Raw genomic sequence first — 17400 nt, 5'->3', positions numbered from 1 at the left:
TCTACTTTATAAATTAAATATGGGTGGATAGGAAAATTTAGTTGAGGTAGATTCAAACAGATACTACTTCAATGGGTAGGATTAGATTATTAATACCATAATTATTCATGAAACATAGAGTGTGACTAAAGAAGAAAATACGACTTAAGTGTGCTTATGTTATAAAAATTACACTGATATCCATTGTTATAGTACTTTTATAATCAGATTTATTTCAAGATAAATGACTCTCACTAAAATGGTATTTGAAATTAGTAGGACTGAGTAACCAGATGGAATGCTTTCTTGTCCTTAGTATGAATAATTAGACTCTACTCCCCAGTACATGAGGTACTCTTTTTTGCCCACAAGCATTACATAAAATTAACAGTCAATCATTTACATGGAACTGGCACAATATGAGATATAATCACTACCTAGTAACAAATTAGTTTCACATGGCAACATTAACCCTGACTAACATTTTGACTTAGAATTAGAAATCCTAATTCTCTATAATTGTTGAAATTCTTGAAAAAGCCTGACATACATGTTAATAGAGTTATAATATGTGCCTTCGTTTTCACATTATTTTTAAGTGAATGAAAAGAATACTCTACAGGAAGAAAATAAAAAGCTTTCTGAACAGCTGCAGCAGAAAATTGAGTAAGTATTTTTTTCTTAAATTGCCATAGAAAATTGAATATTTTCCCCCAGTTTTTCTTTCTTCATTTTATTTAGCTATACAAGCTAAATAAAAAACATGTTAAGAGTTGCAGATTTCATTTTTAAAAATTATTAAGTGCTCTGCAATAAAATACATAGAAAATCAGTATATTTTTGTTCATGCTTTGGGAGTATACATATGAAAAGTGTATGCATCTCTTAGATTAGTGTGCGAGTATATAGAAAAAGTATCTGAACATTTTAATTTAAAGAGTTTTAACTTTAATGATTATTATAAATAATACATTATTAAAATGCTTATATTTCAAATAAATAATTGAGTTTTGTTACCTGTCCTAAAAGCATCACAAAAGCAAACTGAATAAATATTTTCTCTTACACATTTTTCAAGCTGCAAAAACTTTCTCTCTCTGATCCTCTCTCCTCTCCCACCATTTCTCTTAAAGAATGAAAATAACTTTTATCCTGTGTACGAGTTAATCTTCTTTGTGTTTTATGTTTATTATTTCTATTGTTCATTATGATTCCACAAGGTAGCGTTACTATCTCTACTTTATATTGAGGAAACCAGAGCTCACAAAAGTCAAGTAACTTGCCTTGGTCTCACTCCTCGTAGGTTATAACACCATCACTCTGACCCATATCTTCTGACTTAAAGGCCTCTGTTCTTTTCATTATGTGACAGTGTCTCAAAAAATAATCTATTTTAGGGAGCATAGTCTGGCTGATGCAGAGCAGAGATATGGTTACTTCATATTTTCCATTTACATAAAGCTTATATAATATTTTTTTAAGGATTAGGATTCAGGATAGTCTTAATGGTTTTGTAGGACTGTTAAAGATGCTATTACATGTGAGTAGACATCTATAACATTTTTAGTACAAACTGTGCAGGTGTAACATTATTTTGGCATCGAAGACTTATTGTCTTGTATATAAACACATCTCAAAGGTGGAATTAACATCCTTATCAATATACTTCTAGGTAGATGTCCAGTAGGATTTTGATATTCCTCCCATGTGATCAGTCCACTATATATTGGTAGCCAAAGGGAATTTTGAGGAGGGATAATAGTCAGATGAGGAAAGAAGGTGAGGGGAGCAGATTGAGGTAATCAAAGGTATATATGAAAATGTCAACACTTACTAATTTTCCTCATGCTGTATATTGAAGTGAGGCTAGAACACAGATCCACAAACTTTTATATATGATTCCAAAACCCAAAAGGTTTTTCTTTTGAAATGTTATCCACAACCTAACCTTACCTCAACTGACAGGATGCTATTTATAATTATTTATCCCACCACTTCATGTGAGCATTCAGAGGGTTTGCTTGAAAATTATCAATGTGCTTGACTACAGGATACCACCTCAGGCTCCCCTGAAAGTGTTATGTAATCATCTCTATATGCTCTATGTTACTCTTCATGTAAAATACAAATCTGAACTCTGAATCATATCTGCTTCCAAAGATTTCAGATAAGTGTTCACCTGTGTTAACATACATTATGTGGGGTTATCTAGCACAGGTAGCTTGTGATATTTTGAACACATCAACCTTGATATCTATGAATACTGAAGATAAGTAAGATAATATTTATATATTATACAGAGGTTAATACAGAATTAGGTGGTTACCTCAACAACCAAGGTGTATAAAGTTTATTGAAACCAAATAATGTCATTTTTTGGAAGAAATTTAATTCTGATTAGTTTACAATGAGTTTATTTTTAGTGTTCTCAAATTCACATATTTTTCCTGTTGAGGCTCATTGATATTTTAGAAAAGATCTAAAAGCTGAAGTTTAAATTACAGTAGAGATTAATGTAGATGAGCTCAGGGCAGGTATGTTTATTTAGGATATGCCTTAGAATAGTGTAGGAGTAATCTGTTGTATCTTTCAATTCTCTTCTGAAATTTTAGTTGCTCTCATAAGGTACTTTGTAGCTTGCTCTTCTTGAACAAATTTTCTTTTCCTTGTCAGTTTAAAAAAGAAATAGCAAGTATTATCTCATAAAGGCAACCTGGTTTCCTCTTGACTACCTTATTGTAACATTATGCTATTAGTGCCTGGAATTCCCCCGAACTTTAGAAAAAATATTTGACCTATACTTCTGCTTGTGAAATGTAGTATTCTAGCTCACCTAAGTTGGGTGAATTTTCCTGTGTGTGTGTTTTTTAAAAGTGTTTTACTGATTTTTTTTTAGAGGGAGAGGGAGAGGGATAGAGAGATAGAACCATCGATGAGACAAAAACATCAATCAGCTGCCTCCTGCACACCCCCTACTGAGGATCGAGCCTGAAACCCGCGTATGTGCCCTTCACCAGAGAGCGAACTGGTGACCTCTTGCTTCATGGGCTCAACCACTAAGCCATACAGGCCAGGCTCACCTAAGCTGGTTTTGATGTTACAGATAGATACCTTATATGGTAGGACAATTGTTTAGTGACATTATGCTGAGAAATTATTCAGTGACAGTTTGTCGTTACAAAGTTTAAATATATATATTTCAACTCTACCAGTCACAGAAAGCAGATAAGTAAGCTAGGTATTGGGGTCATGACTCTTTATTTCAGGAAATGGATGTGCTGGTTCAGTGAAAGTCAAAGTCTATATGTAAGTGTATATACTTGAAGGCTATAGGATTCATTTCATTCACTGTTCTAGATGGACAGAATTTAAAATAAAGTTTTTGTTGCATTTTGTTTTTTACTGCCCTCTACACTGCCCTCTTCTAAATTGAATTTCTTGTATGACGTCTTTAACGTAGAATTGTTTGAATACCTCTAGTATAAGTTCACTGTCTCCCAAGCCTATTCAATTTCAGTGAGATGAAATTACTAGAAAGTTCTTTCTTAGTTTGTGTAGAAACCACTCTACTTACAAGTTATATTTGTCGATTCTGATTTTTGCCTTCTGGGACCATCTGGAACAAGTTTATCCCCTCTTCTAATTGGTGGTCCTTTGTGTACAGGAAGACAACCCTCATGGCCCTCCTGAGTCTTGTCTTAGAGTAAATATCCTCTGCTCATGAACTGTTCTTAAAATTAGTCTTACTTGAATTACTCATGTAATGAGCTTATACCAGTTTTAAGAGAACAGTGTATCAGACTCACTAGTTTGTATTTTAGGGAATTCTCTTCTGTTTTCTTGAAAATCATAATATTTTAGTGAACTTGATGGCTGTAATTTTCATTAAGGTTAAATTATGTTTTAGCTGAAAGTGTGTAAGTTCTTTAGAGCAGAAGAGGAGAAAGCTGAATTCTAAACACTTTTTACAGACTTTAGGAATGAAAACCCTGTATCCTTATAGATCTTTGGGGGGAAAAACAACTAGCCCAGCTAGCATGGCTCACTGGTTGAGCGTTGACCAAGGAACCAAGAGGTTACAGTTCGATTCCTGTCTGGGCATATGACTGGGTTTCAGGTTTGGGGCTTGATCCCCAGTAGGGGGCGTGCAGGAGGCAGCCAATCGATAATATTTCTCTCTCCTCAGTGTTTCTATCTTTCTACCCCTCTCTCTTCCTCTCTCTCTAAAAATAAAAAAAACAAACAAAAAAACACACCCAACAACTAGAACTGTTTTAACAGAATTTAAGGGAGGCCTACAAATAAAGTAGACAACCAAAAAAAAAAAAGTGCTCTCGGGCCATTAGAAGGGAAAGTGAACGGAGAAAGATGACTTGCGTGCGTAATTAATTTAACCAGAAGCTGTGGTGTGGATTTACTTCCTTCAGCAAATCAGAGTAAGTAAGACCTAATGCTTAAAAGAAGAAAACTTGGTTAACACATAGAAGCTGTTTTGTTTTTCCTTTTTCTTTTTTTTTTAATGAAGGACAAAGGAGGGCAAAGTCAGCACTTGTTTACTTAGTTTGGACACCTCTAGTTAGAGCTAGTTTTCTATTGTATTTTTCTTTCTTTTGTGATCCCAGATACTTCTAGATTGGCTCTGCCAGGAAATCAATTTCTTCTCGTGACTCATTCATGTTTCAGGTTGAATTTTTATGACTAATAGGCAGGTAGACTGTGATGTAATTAGTTAAAGTGAGGTCAGATAGATTTCACACTCCATTAATTTATAAGGCTTTCTCATATGACCAGCTTACTCTGTTTTTCCAGAATAAGTCCATTGAATTTGTAGGGAGAGATTAAAAATTAGATAGTAACTCTAAATGGCTCTAAAGATCTTCAGTAAAGAATATAGGGTTATAAACCAGACTAATATTGATATGATCCAGGAAATTAAGATATAAATCAATGTTGGGGGAAAATTGATCTTTATCTTCTAATATTTTTTAAAAATCTCTGTTGGCCATAGTTTATAAAATTTTCATATTATTGTATGTTTATAGATAGTATTACAAATTGATATGAGTAGAGTAGGACAATCTCGTTTTGTCGTGTAAAGCCTAAATGCCTGACAGACTGGTAAGAATTGGTTGGCAGATAAAGCCAGTAATGGCTTGACATGGGAAAGTCAATTGAGTTAAAGTTAATTAACTTTACTCAATAACTACAGTTTAATCCAAACCCACTCTTTAGGTGCTATTGGTCCTTCAGTGAGTTGGACATATGCCTAGATCAGCACAAATTTATTTTTCTAGTAGAATCTTGGAATCTCTCATATTCAATCATTTATTCAACAAATATTTATTGAGTACCTACTGTGTGCCTATTCTTGTGGACACTTATGATGTATTGGTGAACCGAAGATCTTATCCTATTGACATTTACATTCTAGCAGGTGAGCAATAGGTAAGTCAATTCTATGCTATGTTCGAAAGCAGTAAATACTATGGATAAAGTAAATAGAATAACGAAGAACAGGAATACTGGGGTATGAGAAGAAGAGTTGTAATTTTAAATAGTGTGTTCAGGTAGACCTTAATGAGAAAATAAAACTCCAGCAAAGACTTGAAGGAAAGGAGATCATTAGCCATGTGATGTATGGAGGTGTGCTTTCCAAGCAGATGAAACAGCTTGAGCAAAGAACTTGCAGTAGGAGTATGGCTAGTGTGTTTGAGGAACCTCGAGGAAGCAAGGTGGTTGGAGTAGAGCATGATATGAAAACAGGCCAGAGAGGATATGGGGAGGGGAGCAGTCAGGTCATGTAGGACCTTGTAAATCATTAAAAGGACTTTGGCTTGTGTTTTATGTGAAATGGAAAGGTGTGGCAAGTTTTAATCAGAGGATTGACATAACTTGAGTTTTAATAGGACTGTTCTGACTGATGTTTTGAGAATAGCTTGTGAGGGCACCTGGATAAAAGCAGTGGCAGAAACTCAAAGGTTGAATCCTACTTGTAATCAGTCATTTGTCTCATGGTCTACACTAAGGATAATGCATTGAGTAGTTAGCAATATTATACTAAGAGTCTGGCTGCTGGGATGTAGATCCTGGTTCTGTTATTTATTATTTTAGTAAGTGACTTAACTTCTGTAACTTCATTTTCTCATTTGTAAAATGAGAGTAATACCTTATACAGTTATGATAATTAAACTGATACATGTAGCACTTTGAACAGTGTCTGGCAGTATAAACCTATAAGAATGTTGATAGCTAATATTATTTATCACTGTATTTTTGTCAGTTGTCAAGTCATATTGGTTCTACTGCCACAGTGTTTAGCACTGCCCCCTTCCTGTCCATAGATGTTGTCAACATCCTAGTTCAAACCCACAGGAGCTCTTGACTGGACTATTACAGCCACTGCCTAATGGATTTCCTTGCCTCCTTTGTTTCTGTCCCAGTCAGTCTTGCACACTGCTTCTGGATTGTCACATTACTTCCATGCTCTAAAACCTTAATTCCTTTCCTCTTGCTTTCTGAACTTTGTGCACACTTAATCAAGGCCCTCCTTCATGTAGTTCCAGCTTGCCCTTCTCCACTAAGTATACAGTACTGCGTGCTTTTACTCAGACTATGTTGATCCTCTGCTGATTTTCTCTGCCATTTGAAATTCTTCTCATTTCAAGTGGCAGCAACTGCACTTTGTACTTTACTTCTCACAATAATATTCCCCACTGTAATCATTTGAGTACTCCTCTAATCCTTATATTTAGGTTTTGAACATTAGATGCGAGGAATTACATCTAAATTTTATACCAGTGTTTTACTCTAGCTCCATACCATCGTGATGTTTTAGTAAATATTTTTTTAATTAATTTTCTTGGAATTGTCATTGTTTTCCTCTAGGAATGATCAACAGCATCAAGCAGCTGAGCTTGAATCTGAGGAAAATGTTATTCCAGATTCACCAATAACAGCCTTTTCATTTTCTGGCATTAATCGTCTACGAAGAAAGGAGAACCTCCATGTTCGATACATAGAACAAACCCGTACTAAACCAGAGCACTCTGTGTGTACAAATGGTAAGGATTAGAGTTGTATCTGAATTATTTGGCATTGTAAAAATAGTATTCATCTATTGTTTTTGTGTTCTTCAGTCTAATGGAAGGTGGACCGTCATTAGTGAAGTGACTGGGAAGGCATTTTCTGCCTGTATTATGTATAGACCTATGTTGCTCTTCTGAATATGTAAACACCCAGCATTTTATAAACATAGTAAAAAGTTACCTGTTTCTATTTTAAAAACATTCTTATGTGCATATATCTGAGTGGGATAAAAGGTAAGAGGAAAGGAACTTAACATTAATTTTTATCCACTGTGTGCCAAGTATTATGCTGAGTGATTTGAATACATTATTACTATATTTTAATTCTCATGACAGGCATGCAGGGTAGCTATTAGCACCTATATTTTATAGATGACCAAAGATACTCTTTAGAAGAGTTAAACTCAGGATCACTTGTCAAGTAAATAGATGAGTCAGAATTCAAATGTAGATCTTCCTCACTCTAAATTTTTGTATTTTCCAGGTCTTGCCACAGCTATTTTATACTGAGAATCCTGTCTTTAACTGGCTATTTTTACTTGTTATAATTTGTAACAATTGGTGGTAATAAAGAAATGGCATTGTAATGTATCTACTTTGTGACTTACCATTTCTGTTAAATGTTTTGGAACTACCTTTTCATGTAGTCCTGAAATTTATCATGTGACATGATACAAAGATTTACTTTAATATTGATCTAAAGTAAATGATAAAGACTATATTTAGTTTTTAACCTAAATTATTTGTAGCAAGGAAAGCATTTTGGGGGGAAAGGGTGTACATAGTTCTAGACATATTTTTATCGTGCAAATAAATTGCTAACAGTAACTATGCCATTGAAAAATAAGTAGATCTTATTGTTTGATGTTGGAAAATTGGCATAATTTTCATCATTTTAGTATGACCTTGTATCACCATCTAGTGGAAAACAAAAGAACTGTTAAAAATCTTACACATAATTAGGAGCTAAAGTAAAATATAAGATCATAGATCTAAAATGAACATTCATTGGCCTTTTAGTCTATTATCAGACAGGACAGGAGTCACTACAGATAAGCAACTGCATAATTTAGGTCATGTTTAAATCCATGTATAAGAATATTCAGGAAAACAAATTACATCAATTTTCTTTATTAGGAAAGTCACCTTTTGTATCATAAAAGTTTCTGGCATATTTCTTCATTGTATGAGAATAATGTATAACTATATTTAAAAATTTGGTTTGTCTGTTTTAATCTTGTTCTAATTTTTATTTGGAATCTGAAATTTTGGTTTAAAATACAGGATAACGTTTGAGTCACGCAAATTATTTTAAAACTGACTTAATGACTACTTAATCTTTTCCTCTTTTTGACCATCTTTGCTTGTTTATTTTAAAGTTTATACTGCTTTAATATTATTTTCAGGTTATAGTTAATAAAAGCCTATTTCCCTTTACATACTGTTTTTTGTTTGTTTTCTTTGAATTATTTCTGATAAATTTCAGTATTTCCTTTTAGAAAATAAAAACTAAAAGATTGTAGAGATAATGTGATGCAGTATTCATTTTAAATTAACCTACTGCTTTGCAACAAATACATAAGGAAAAGATACATTAAATATTACAGCTCTTGGAGACTTGGGTCAGAAGAAGCTTGTCTGTTCTAGTTTTCTCTCCCACTCTCCTAACTGCTACTGATCTAACTTCCAGCTTTATTTCTAATGAAAGTATAGGAATGAACTCTTTATTAGAATATGAAAATTGTATCAATACAGTAGCACTTCTAATACATTTAAAGATAGGTTTGTATTGACTTATCAAAATATTATTTTGATGATATTTTTTCAGTGTGATTGTTTATAGGTAATCTCTCCTTTTTCCCCCTTAGAATTGAGAAAAGTTCCAAAATCTTCAACTCATCCACAACCTAAGCCTAATGAAAATGAAATTCTGGTGGCTGACACTTGTGATCAAAGTCACTCTCCAGTGGCTAGTAAGCAGGATATTGAGATTACTTTATTAGTTTAAAATTTGTGGTTATTGGTGGGCGGTAAGGGAAAGGGATATGGGGAAGGAATGAAGGAGGGCGAAGAAAGGGGGAGGGCAGAGAAAGAGAATATGTTCTCACATTCTCTTCTCTTACTCATTACATTGGAACTGCTCTGGCAGAAGTCATCAGTTACCTCCTGGTTGTTAAAGCTAATGAATATTTCCCAGTCCTTGTTTTACTTGACCTTTCTATGATGGTGGACATTATCGAGCATTCTCTTGTTTCTTGAGGTGGTGCCACTCCTGGTTCTCTTGTTCTTCTTTTTTCACCTTCTTTTATTGACCTTTCTCTTTCTTTTAAATGTTACTGTCCCCAATGTATATGGTTCTTGGTCTATTCTTGTCTCACTTTCTAGAGGGATCTCACCTAGAGTTAGTATTCTGCGGCAACCTATATGGTAAATCCCAAATCTATCGCTGTCCAAGATTTTTCTCCTTATTTCCAAAACAGTGTATCTGCCTGCTGTTGAACATCTCTACCTGGATATCCTTCAACTTCAGTATGTCCAAAATTGAAATTTTTCTGTCAAACCTACTCCTTACCCTTTTATTTACAACCTCAGTGAATGATACTCTACATCCCTCTCGGAGTTACCTAAATCAAAAAACTTGGGAGTTATCCTGGACTCCTTTTTCATCTCTCATATTTAAATACTCTCCAAGTCTTATTGATCCCACCTCCTACATATCTGTCATAAACATTCTTCTGTACCCCCATTAGGCCATCAGCATCTCTCATAAGATTGGTTTAGTAATCTAATTAGTCCTCTTACCTGTTAGGACTGCTTCTTGCTCTATCATCCTATCATGACTAGAATTACTTTTTAAACCCAAGTATTGCATCTTTCCTTTATTAAAACCTTTGGATATCTCTTCATTGCCTACAGGATAAGTTTTATACTCTTTAGCATAATCTGATCCCTCACTGACCTGTCTGGGCTCCTATCCTACTACTGCTACACCTTTTGCACTTTGATTTCCAGCAATTGAACCACATACAGTTTCCTGAATGTGTAATTTTGTTTTACATATATAGACCCTTACACATACATAGAACCCTTCTCTCTGCTCCCAGTCCAGTTGAACTGTCATATTCCTCTTTCTCTCAAGGGTCAGCTTAGGCATCACTTGATGTAGCTTTTCTTGATTTTCCGAGGCAGATTTAGGAGTCCTTACTCTATGTTTAAATCACCCCTTTTTAATGTACTTTTATTGTAATGTTTGTCACATTTTATTACAATTCTCTTTTTACCTTTCTGTTTTAACTGTAGCCCCATAAGTTCCTTGAGGATATAAATATTTTCTTTTCATCTAGTACCTAGCACAACACCTGGAACATAGTATGTGCTTCGTAAATATTTGTTGAGTTATTGGAACTCTATATGTATAAAATATTTGAATATAGATGATTTCTGTATAATTATGTGTTAGCTTAAAACTTGAAAATTAAGTAGTGCTGAAAATCTCTCCCATAAAGTATGTTTTCATGAATAGTATTATAAATATGATATGGTTTGATATTTGTAGTATGTCTTAGGTCACAGTAAATCCATTATAAATATATATTTTTATGATTTTTTTCATTGATAAGAAAAATTATCTTTTGCATTCAATTTACTTAGGATAAATGGAAAACTTACCTGAAAATACTTTGCAAGTGTAGACACTAGATATCTGCAACTTATTGCCATTTATAGTAGGTATTTTGGGCCTTTTTGCACAGAATTTAAAAAATTGTTCAGTGCCATCTTATAAAATAGTTCTGTGAGCCGTTTATTCCTTTTTAAAAAAAAAAAAATTAAACTTCAAGGATATGTTTATTGATTTGAGAGAGAGAGGAAGGGGAAAAGAGAGAAACATTGATCAGTTGCTTTCTGCACGCTCCCCGACTTGGGATTGAACCTGTAGGAATCAAACCTGGAACTTTTTTGGTGTATGAAACAATGCTCCAACTAATTGAGCCACCTGCCCAGGGCCCCCTTTTGTATTTTTTTATACATCTGATTTCTATAATTGTATAATTAGGTGTTTTTTGCTTACTTAGAAACACATGGAACAAGCAGTTATCCCACTGATAAGTCATCTTTTAATTTAGCTACAATCGTTGCCGAGACACTTGGACTTAATGTTCCAGAAGAATCTGTAAGTAATTGTTTACTCTGATGATAATATGAATTAATTGGTGTCTTTTTAGGTCAGTTTTTAGAGAACTGAGCAAGAGAAATACTGTTTTTTTCCAAAGATCATTGGATAAAGGCCTAGAACAAAATTGATATGACTAGAAAGGCTCTTTTATTTTATCTACCCCAAGCAGTCCCAGAAATCTAGTCTTTAGAATTTTGGGGATATAGGTTGTGGGTTGAGTCAGAATTTAGGGAAATGATAATGGCTTAGAGGGTTTGGCCAATTGTCTTCCCTGCATCCTCTCTTCCCCCTATTTCTACCGTTTCATCTAAGATAAGGCCTAAACCTTTAGGTTTATTTCAGAATTTATTGGATCTTCTCAGCATCCTTTAAACTGGGGTTTGATTTGAAAAACAGGATGAATTCTTAGGACTACCATATATACTTTAGTTCTGTGTCCTTACTAAGTGCCAGTCCAAAAAAAACCAAACTACTTCTTAGCAATTGCGTCAGTAACTGACCCCATGATTTTTTCATTATTTTAGTGCTTCCTTAATGAGACACATTTACTTTTTTTTCTTAATCCCTAAAAATAGAAAACTTGAATTCTTTAATCTTAAGGAAGTTTTACTTTGATACAACTTTAAAATAGTATTCTGTGCTTTAGTTGGTAAATGTATATGAGTCATAAAATTGTGTTGCTATTTATTGAATTTGTAAAAATGGAATTGGTTTTTTATTACATTTGGGAAATTTGTTGTTTTTTCTAGTTTAAAAACCATATTCAGGTGATAGCTGGTAGTTTTTAACCTTTGAACTTTAAATGGGTTTTAATGGTTTTTAATTTTCTCCTACCCATAAGCCTGGCAAGTCAGTAGTTTAAACACCAAATACATTAAAGGTGCTGATCTCTAAGGATTTGGCGCTCCAATGTGTTTTTTCCTCTTTAAACTTAAAATGTGCTTCATATGTTTTATTGTGATAAAAAATGCACATAACATAAAATTAACCATTTTAAAGTGTACAATTCAGTGGCATTTAGTATATTCATAATATTAGGCAACTACCACTTCTATCTAGTTCCAAAGTATTTTCATCATCCCAAAAGAAAGCCTGTTAAACCTTCAGTCCTTGTTCCCTACCACTCGCCTCTGGTACCCACCAGTCTGCTTTCTGTCCTTACAGATTCACCTATTCTGGGTAATTCGTGTAAATTGAATCATACATGATGTGGCTTTTGAGTCAGGCTTCTTTCATTTACCCTGTTCTTGAGGCTCATCCACATTGTAGCCTGTATCAGCTTTTATCCATTTTAAGGAAAAATAATCTCTCACTGTGTTTATGTACTTTATATTTTACTGTTGAAGGAATCTCACAGCCCCATGAGCCCCCTTGGTGATGAGCTCTACCACAGTCTGGAAGGAGATCACAAGAAACAGCCGTCAGAGGAGTCTACAAGAAATAATGAAGATCATTTAAGGTAATTGGGGCACTTTGGTGAAAATTTATAAGCTATTGGTGAAATCCTATTACAATGAGTTTCATATAATTAAACTATTTCTCTCCTTCAACATATAGTTTTGTTATTCTGGTTGTTTTAATTTTTATTTTAAAAAAATATTTTCTCCAGTTTATGATCAATTGAGGGCTTTTAAAAGCATTACTATAGCAAGATGGATATTATTTTTAGATTCTTTCTGTACTTCTCTCAAGCAGTACTTAGGAGTTCCCAGCCTTGTTACTCTGCCCCTTTAAAGACCCAGTCATCCCTTCTGGGTTTGCATTTCCAAAAACTGGATGTTGTATAAAGCTTGGATAAGATCGTATAAGGATTGTGTTGCATCTCTTACTAATTTCACAACATCCATTAACTTAATAATACCTATATCTGTGTAGCATTTTACTTTTTAAAAGAGCTTTTGGGTTTAGGTACATATATCACATTTAACTTGTCATCATAGTAACTCATTAAAGTAGGTTTTCTTACCCCCATATTTCACAGTCAACAAAAATGTAGCTTCAGAGAGTTTAAATGTCGTGTTTAAGGCCACATAGCTGTTCAGTACTAGAGGCAGTGCTCTTACCCATCCCGTGTCTTCAAACTTAAACCTAATCCTCTTTCTACTACCAAAGCTGTCTCCTCTGCTAGAGGCAGACTGGGCCTTAGTTCACGTTCAGTTCTGTAGTATAAGAATTTTGTTTCTTAGAATTATTCATGACAAGGTTTCATAACAACAGAAGAAGTTGGGTCCCCAGTGGAATTTATTAAAATATTATTTTCTTATATAGTGAAGTGATTTAACTTATTTAGGAAAAATGTTTGTAAATAGGAATATCATGGTATTGAAATAGGATGACTGTATCGTTTTCCTCTGCTTTTTGTCAGCTAAAGGAAGAGAAGCCAGCAGCTATACCCTATTGTAAATGCTGCTGAAGCATCTCTCTCTAATATGTGGATAAGACCTTATTATTAATAATCCTTTATTAGCATACGTTTCTTCACCATTCTTGTCTTTTAATTTTTACCCTATTTCTTTATCTTCTTAGATTTTCAGATCCTAATTCAAAGACTCCTCCTCAAGAACTGTCTACTCGGGTATCATCTCCTGTATTTGGAGCTACCTCTAATGTGAAAAGTAGTTTTGGTTTGAGTACAAGTTTGTCCCCTTCTCTTTTAGAGACTGGGAAAAAAAGCCATCTGAAAATAGCACCTTTCAGCAGCACTTCTAATTCCAGATCAGAGAAAACTAGATCAAAATCTGAAGATAGTTCCCTTTTCACACATCCTAATCTTGGGTCCAACGTGAACAAGATCATTAGCCAATCTTCTAATAAGCAGATGCTTATAAATAAAAATATAAGTGAATCCATAAGTGAACAGGATAGTTCCACTCACGTTAAAGATGCTATTACTGATAAACATGCGGGGCCCCTGAAATCACTGGGATGCAAAACATCCAAAAGGAAGAAAATTGAGGAAGAAATTGAAGATGAAGGAAGCCGCCCCCAAGCCTCTTTTGATAAAGAAAATGCTTTTCCTTTTCCGCTGAATAGTCATTCTTTTATGAATGGAGACTATGCTATGGATAAACCTCTGGATCTGTCTGATCGGTTTTCAGCTATTCAGCGTCAAGAGAAGAGCCAAGGAAGTGAGACATCTAAAATCAGATTTAGACAAGCGACTCTCTTCGAGGCTTTGAAGCCCATTCCAAAGGGCTCTTCCTCAAGCCGAAAGGCCTCGAGTGGGAGCTGTGTGCCCACCAAAGATTCCCCAGAGGAGCCCCATTTACAGGAGTGCATCCTCCAGCCCCTGAGTAAATCCTCTCCAGATAACAAAACACTACAAATAAAGGAAGAAAATCCTATCTTTAAAATCCCTCTGCATCCACGTGAAAGTTTGGAGACAGAGAATCTTTTTGATGACATGCAGGTTTGTGTTAAATGTTCAAGGAATTTATTTTAAATGGTTGGTTATGATTTCACTTAGATGCTAATAATTCTTTCTGTTTTAGGGTGCTGGTTCTCATGAGCCAGTAAGAACAAAAACCAGATCAGTTCATGGAGCATGCGAACTTGCATCAGTTCTTCAGTTAAATCCATGTAGAATCGCTAAAACAAAGCCTCTACAAAACAATCAAGGTATGTGCACTACAAGTAATACTTCCACTCTTCATATATCTTATCTTGATATATCATTTAAGATATTAAATGTATTATTTACATTCTTTGGATAGATTGAATTGTTTTGGAAGAAAATATTTTCTTACTGCATATTTCTGTATTTACAGAATAAGTCTCATTGGGTTCATTTTACATGTGATTATCCTTCTCTTATGCTTTTAGAAAAATGAATTGAGAGCTTAAATAACTACTTTTATAGGTGATTTTGTGGATTTATTTTATGTAGTTATTTCTTTTTTAAAATTTTTATTCAATTTGAGAGAGAGGGAGAAAGGGAGAGATTTGTTCTACTTATTTATACATTCATTGGTTGCTTGTATGTGCCCTGACTGGAGATCAAACCCACAGCCTTGGTGTGTCTAACCAACTGAGCTAATCGGCTAGGACTGTAGTTATTTCTTATTTTCTTTGCAAAAGCTTTAAAAATTTTACACAGAATTTTAAAATATATAAAGTAGAATTTTCATCATCCAAAACTTGTTCCTCACCCCATAGATACTCTGTTCTTTTTCTTGCATTTACATGTATATTTATAAACATATGCATATATATACACATATATATATATATTTGTATGGGTTTTTCACCTTGTTTTTAAACATTGTCTGCTGTAATATGTATATCAATCTTTTCATAAGTCTGCTGTGTTTAAAAAGAGTCTTTGGTTTTTTTACCAACCAAATATTTCTGTACTTCACATGCAGTGTTTTTTCTTTTATTCTTCATTGGAAAGTTATTCCTTCATTCTGGGTTTATTTTCCTTTTTTCCTTAAGTACATTTTTTAGTGGTTCTTCTAATGAGAGTTTTTTTTAGTCTCTGTATAAAAACGTGTTTTTTTTCCTCAGTTCTTTTTTTTTAAATCTTTTTATTTTTTTATAATTGTTCTTAATGATTACAGTATATACTGACTTAACCTTTTGTAATCTACTTAGAGTTAATATTATGCCACTTTATGTCCTGTAACTATACCTTGTGTAGTTGTCATGTATATCTACATACATTGAAAACCCCTCCAAACAAAGTTACAGTTTCAACTGTTTAAAAAAAAATTTATTGACATAAAAATCACGTATTAAAATTTATAAGATTTACCGGTTTCGGTATACTCATAGAGTTGTGCAAACATTACTACAGTCTCTGTATAGAACATCTTCATTATTCCAAAAGAACAAAGAACAAGACCCATTAGTAATCATTCTTCATTCCCCACTCCTCTTTCCTCTTCCCCCAGGCCTAGGCAGTCACTAACTTACTTTCTGTCTCTATAGATTGGCCTTTTCTGGAGTTTCTATGTAAATGAAATAATAATCTTTTGTGACTGTTTTTTTACTATTTCACTTTTTTTTACTATTATGAATAATGCTGCTATGAATACTGGTGTACAATTTTGTGTGAATGTGGTTTTTTTCTTTGGTTTTTTTTAGTTATACATAGTAGAATTGCTGGGCCATATGCTAATTTAGTATAACCTTTTGAGAACCTATGTAACTTTTCCAAAACAGCTAAGTCATTTTGCATTCCCACCAGCAGAATATGAGGGTTTCAGTTTCTCCACATCTTCACCAACACGTTACTATCTGTCTTTTTCATTCGATCCATCTTATGGGATATGAGGTGGTATCTCTGTGTGGTTTTGATTTACTTTTCCCAGATAGCTAATGATGTTGAACATCTGTTCAGGTGCTTATTAGCCGTTTGTGTATCTTCTTTCAAGGACTGTCTATTAAGATCCTTTGCTCATTTTTAATTGGAGTATTTGTCTTACTGAATTGTGAAGAGTTCTTTATATATCATAGATACAAGTCTTTTACCAAACATATGATTTGCAAAACTTTTCTGCCATTTTCTGCATCCTATAATGTTTTAAAGGAATGAGAATTTTTAAAATCTGTTCTTAATTATATATATATTTTTCCTCCTTATCTAAGATGTATCCTTTGAAAATATCCAGTGGAGTATAGATCCAGGAGCAGACCTTTCTCAGTATAAAATGGATGTTACTGTAATAGATACAAAGGTGAGTTAGAAAGTAAAACCAAAGCCCATGTGGTTATTCTAGTAAGCTCTTAGTCACTCTCCTCTCTCACTCTGTGACCTGGAGATAATACCTCTTAAAACTTGCATTTATTTATTTAGTAAACTAATAAATAAAAATGCTTATTCTTCCAACTTTATGGTATCTTTGAAAGAATAATAATACTTTTGACTTTAAAGGCCTTTGCTGAAAATTATTGTTATAGTTTTAAAGTAATACAAAATGCTAGTTAAATATTTTAAATAATTATTTATCAAAATAATTCATTATATGCTTTGATTCACTTTTAAAGTAATGTCCCTTCAACAAAAAAAAGTTTCATTTTCCCAGTTGGCTAGAGTTTAAAATATTTTTTTAAAAACTTAAAATTCAAAGTAGAAATAATTTTTTTGACTTATATTTAAATTTTATATAGTTTGAGAAGTTCTCTTTTACTTGGTAGTATATTAATAAAGTATTTAACAGT

At 33.6% G+C, this 17400-nt stretch overlaps 1 protein-coding gene across 2 annotated transcripts in view; it reads left to right on the top strand.

Moving 5' to 3' along the window:
* RBBP8 (RB binding protein 8, endonuclease) overlaps positions 1-17400 on the top strand; it is a 79300-nt gene that overhangs the window by 46384 nt on the left and 15516 nt on the right. For both annotated transcript variants that reach the window (XM_081148769.1, XM_081148768.1), the window contains 8 exons: positions 579-645; positions 6865-7040; positions 8933-9037; positions 11138-11235; positions 12585-12697; positions 13765-14647; positions 14730-14856; positions 16828-16916. In XM_081148769.1, coding sequence (XP_081004895.1) covers positions 579-645; positions 6865-7040; positions 8933-9037; positions 11138-11235; positions 12585-12697; positions 13765-14647; positions 14730-14856; positions 16828-16916 — 1658 coding nt within the window. The remainder of the gene's footprint in view (positions 1-578; positions 646-6864; positions 7041-8932; positions 9038-11137; positions 11236-12584; positions 12698-13764; positions 14648-14729; positions 14857-16827; positions 16917-17400) is intronic.

Source organism: Miniopterus schreibersii (genome assembly GCF_964146895.1).
Source record: "Miniopterus schreibersii genome assembly, chromosome: 10".
NCBI lineage: Eukaryota > Metazoa > Chordata > Mammalia > Chiroptera > Miniopteridae > Miniopterus > Miniopterus schreibersii.
The sequence above is the reverse complement of the archived record's forward strand: the minus strand, read 5'-3'. Positions and strand labels throughout refer to the sequence as shown.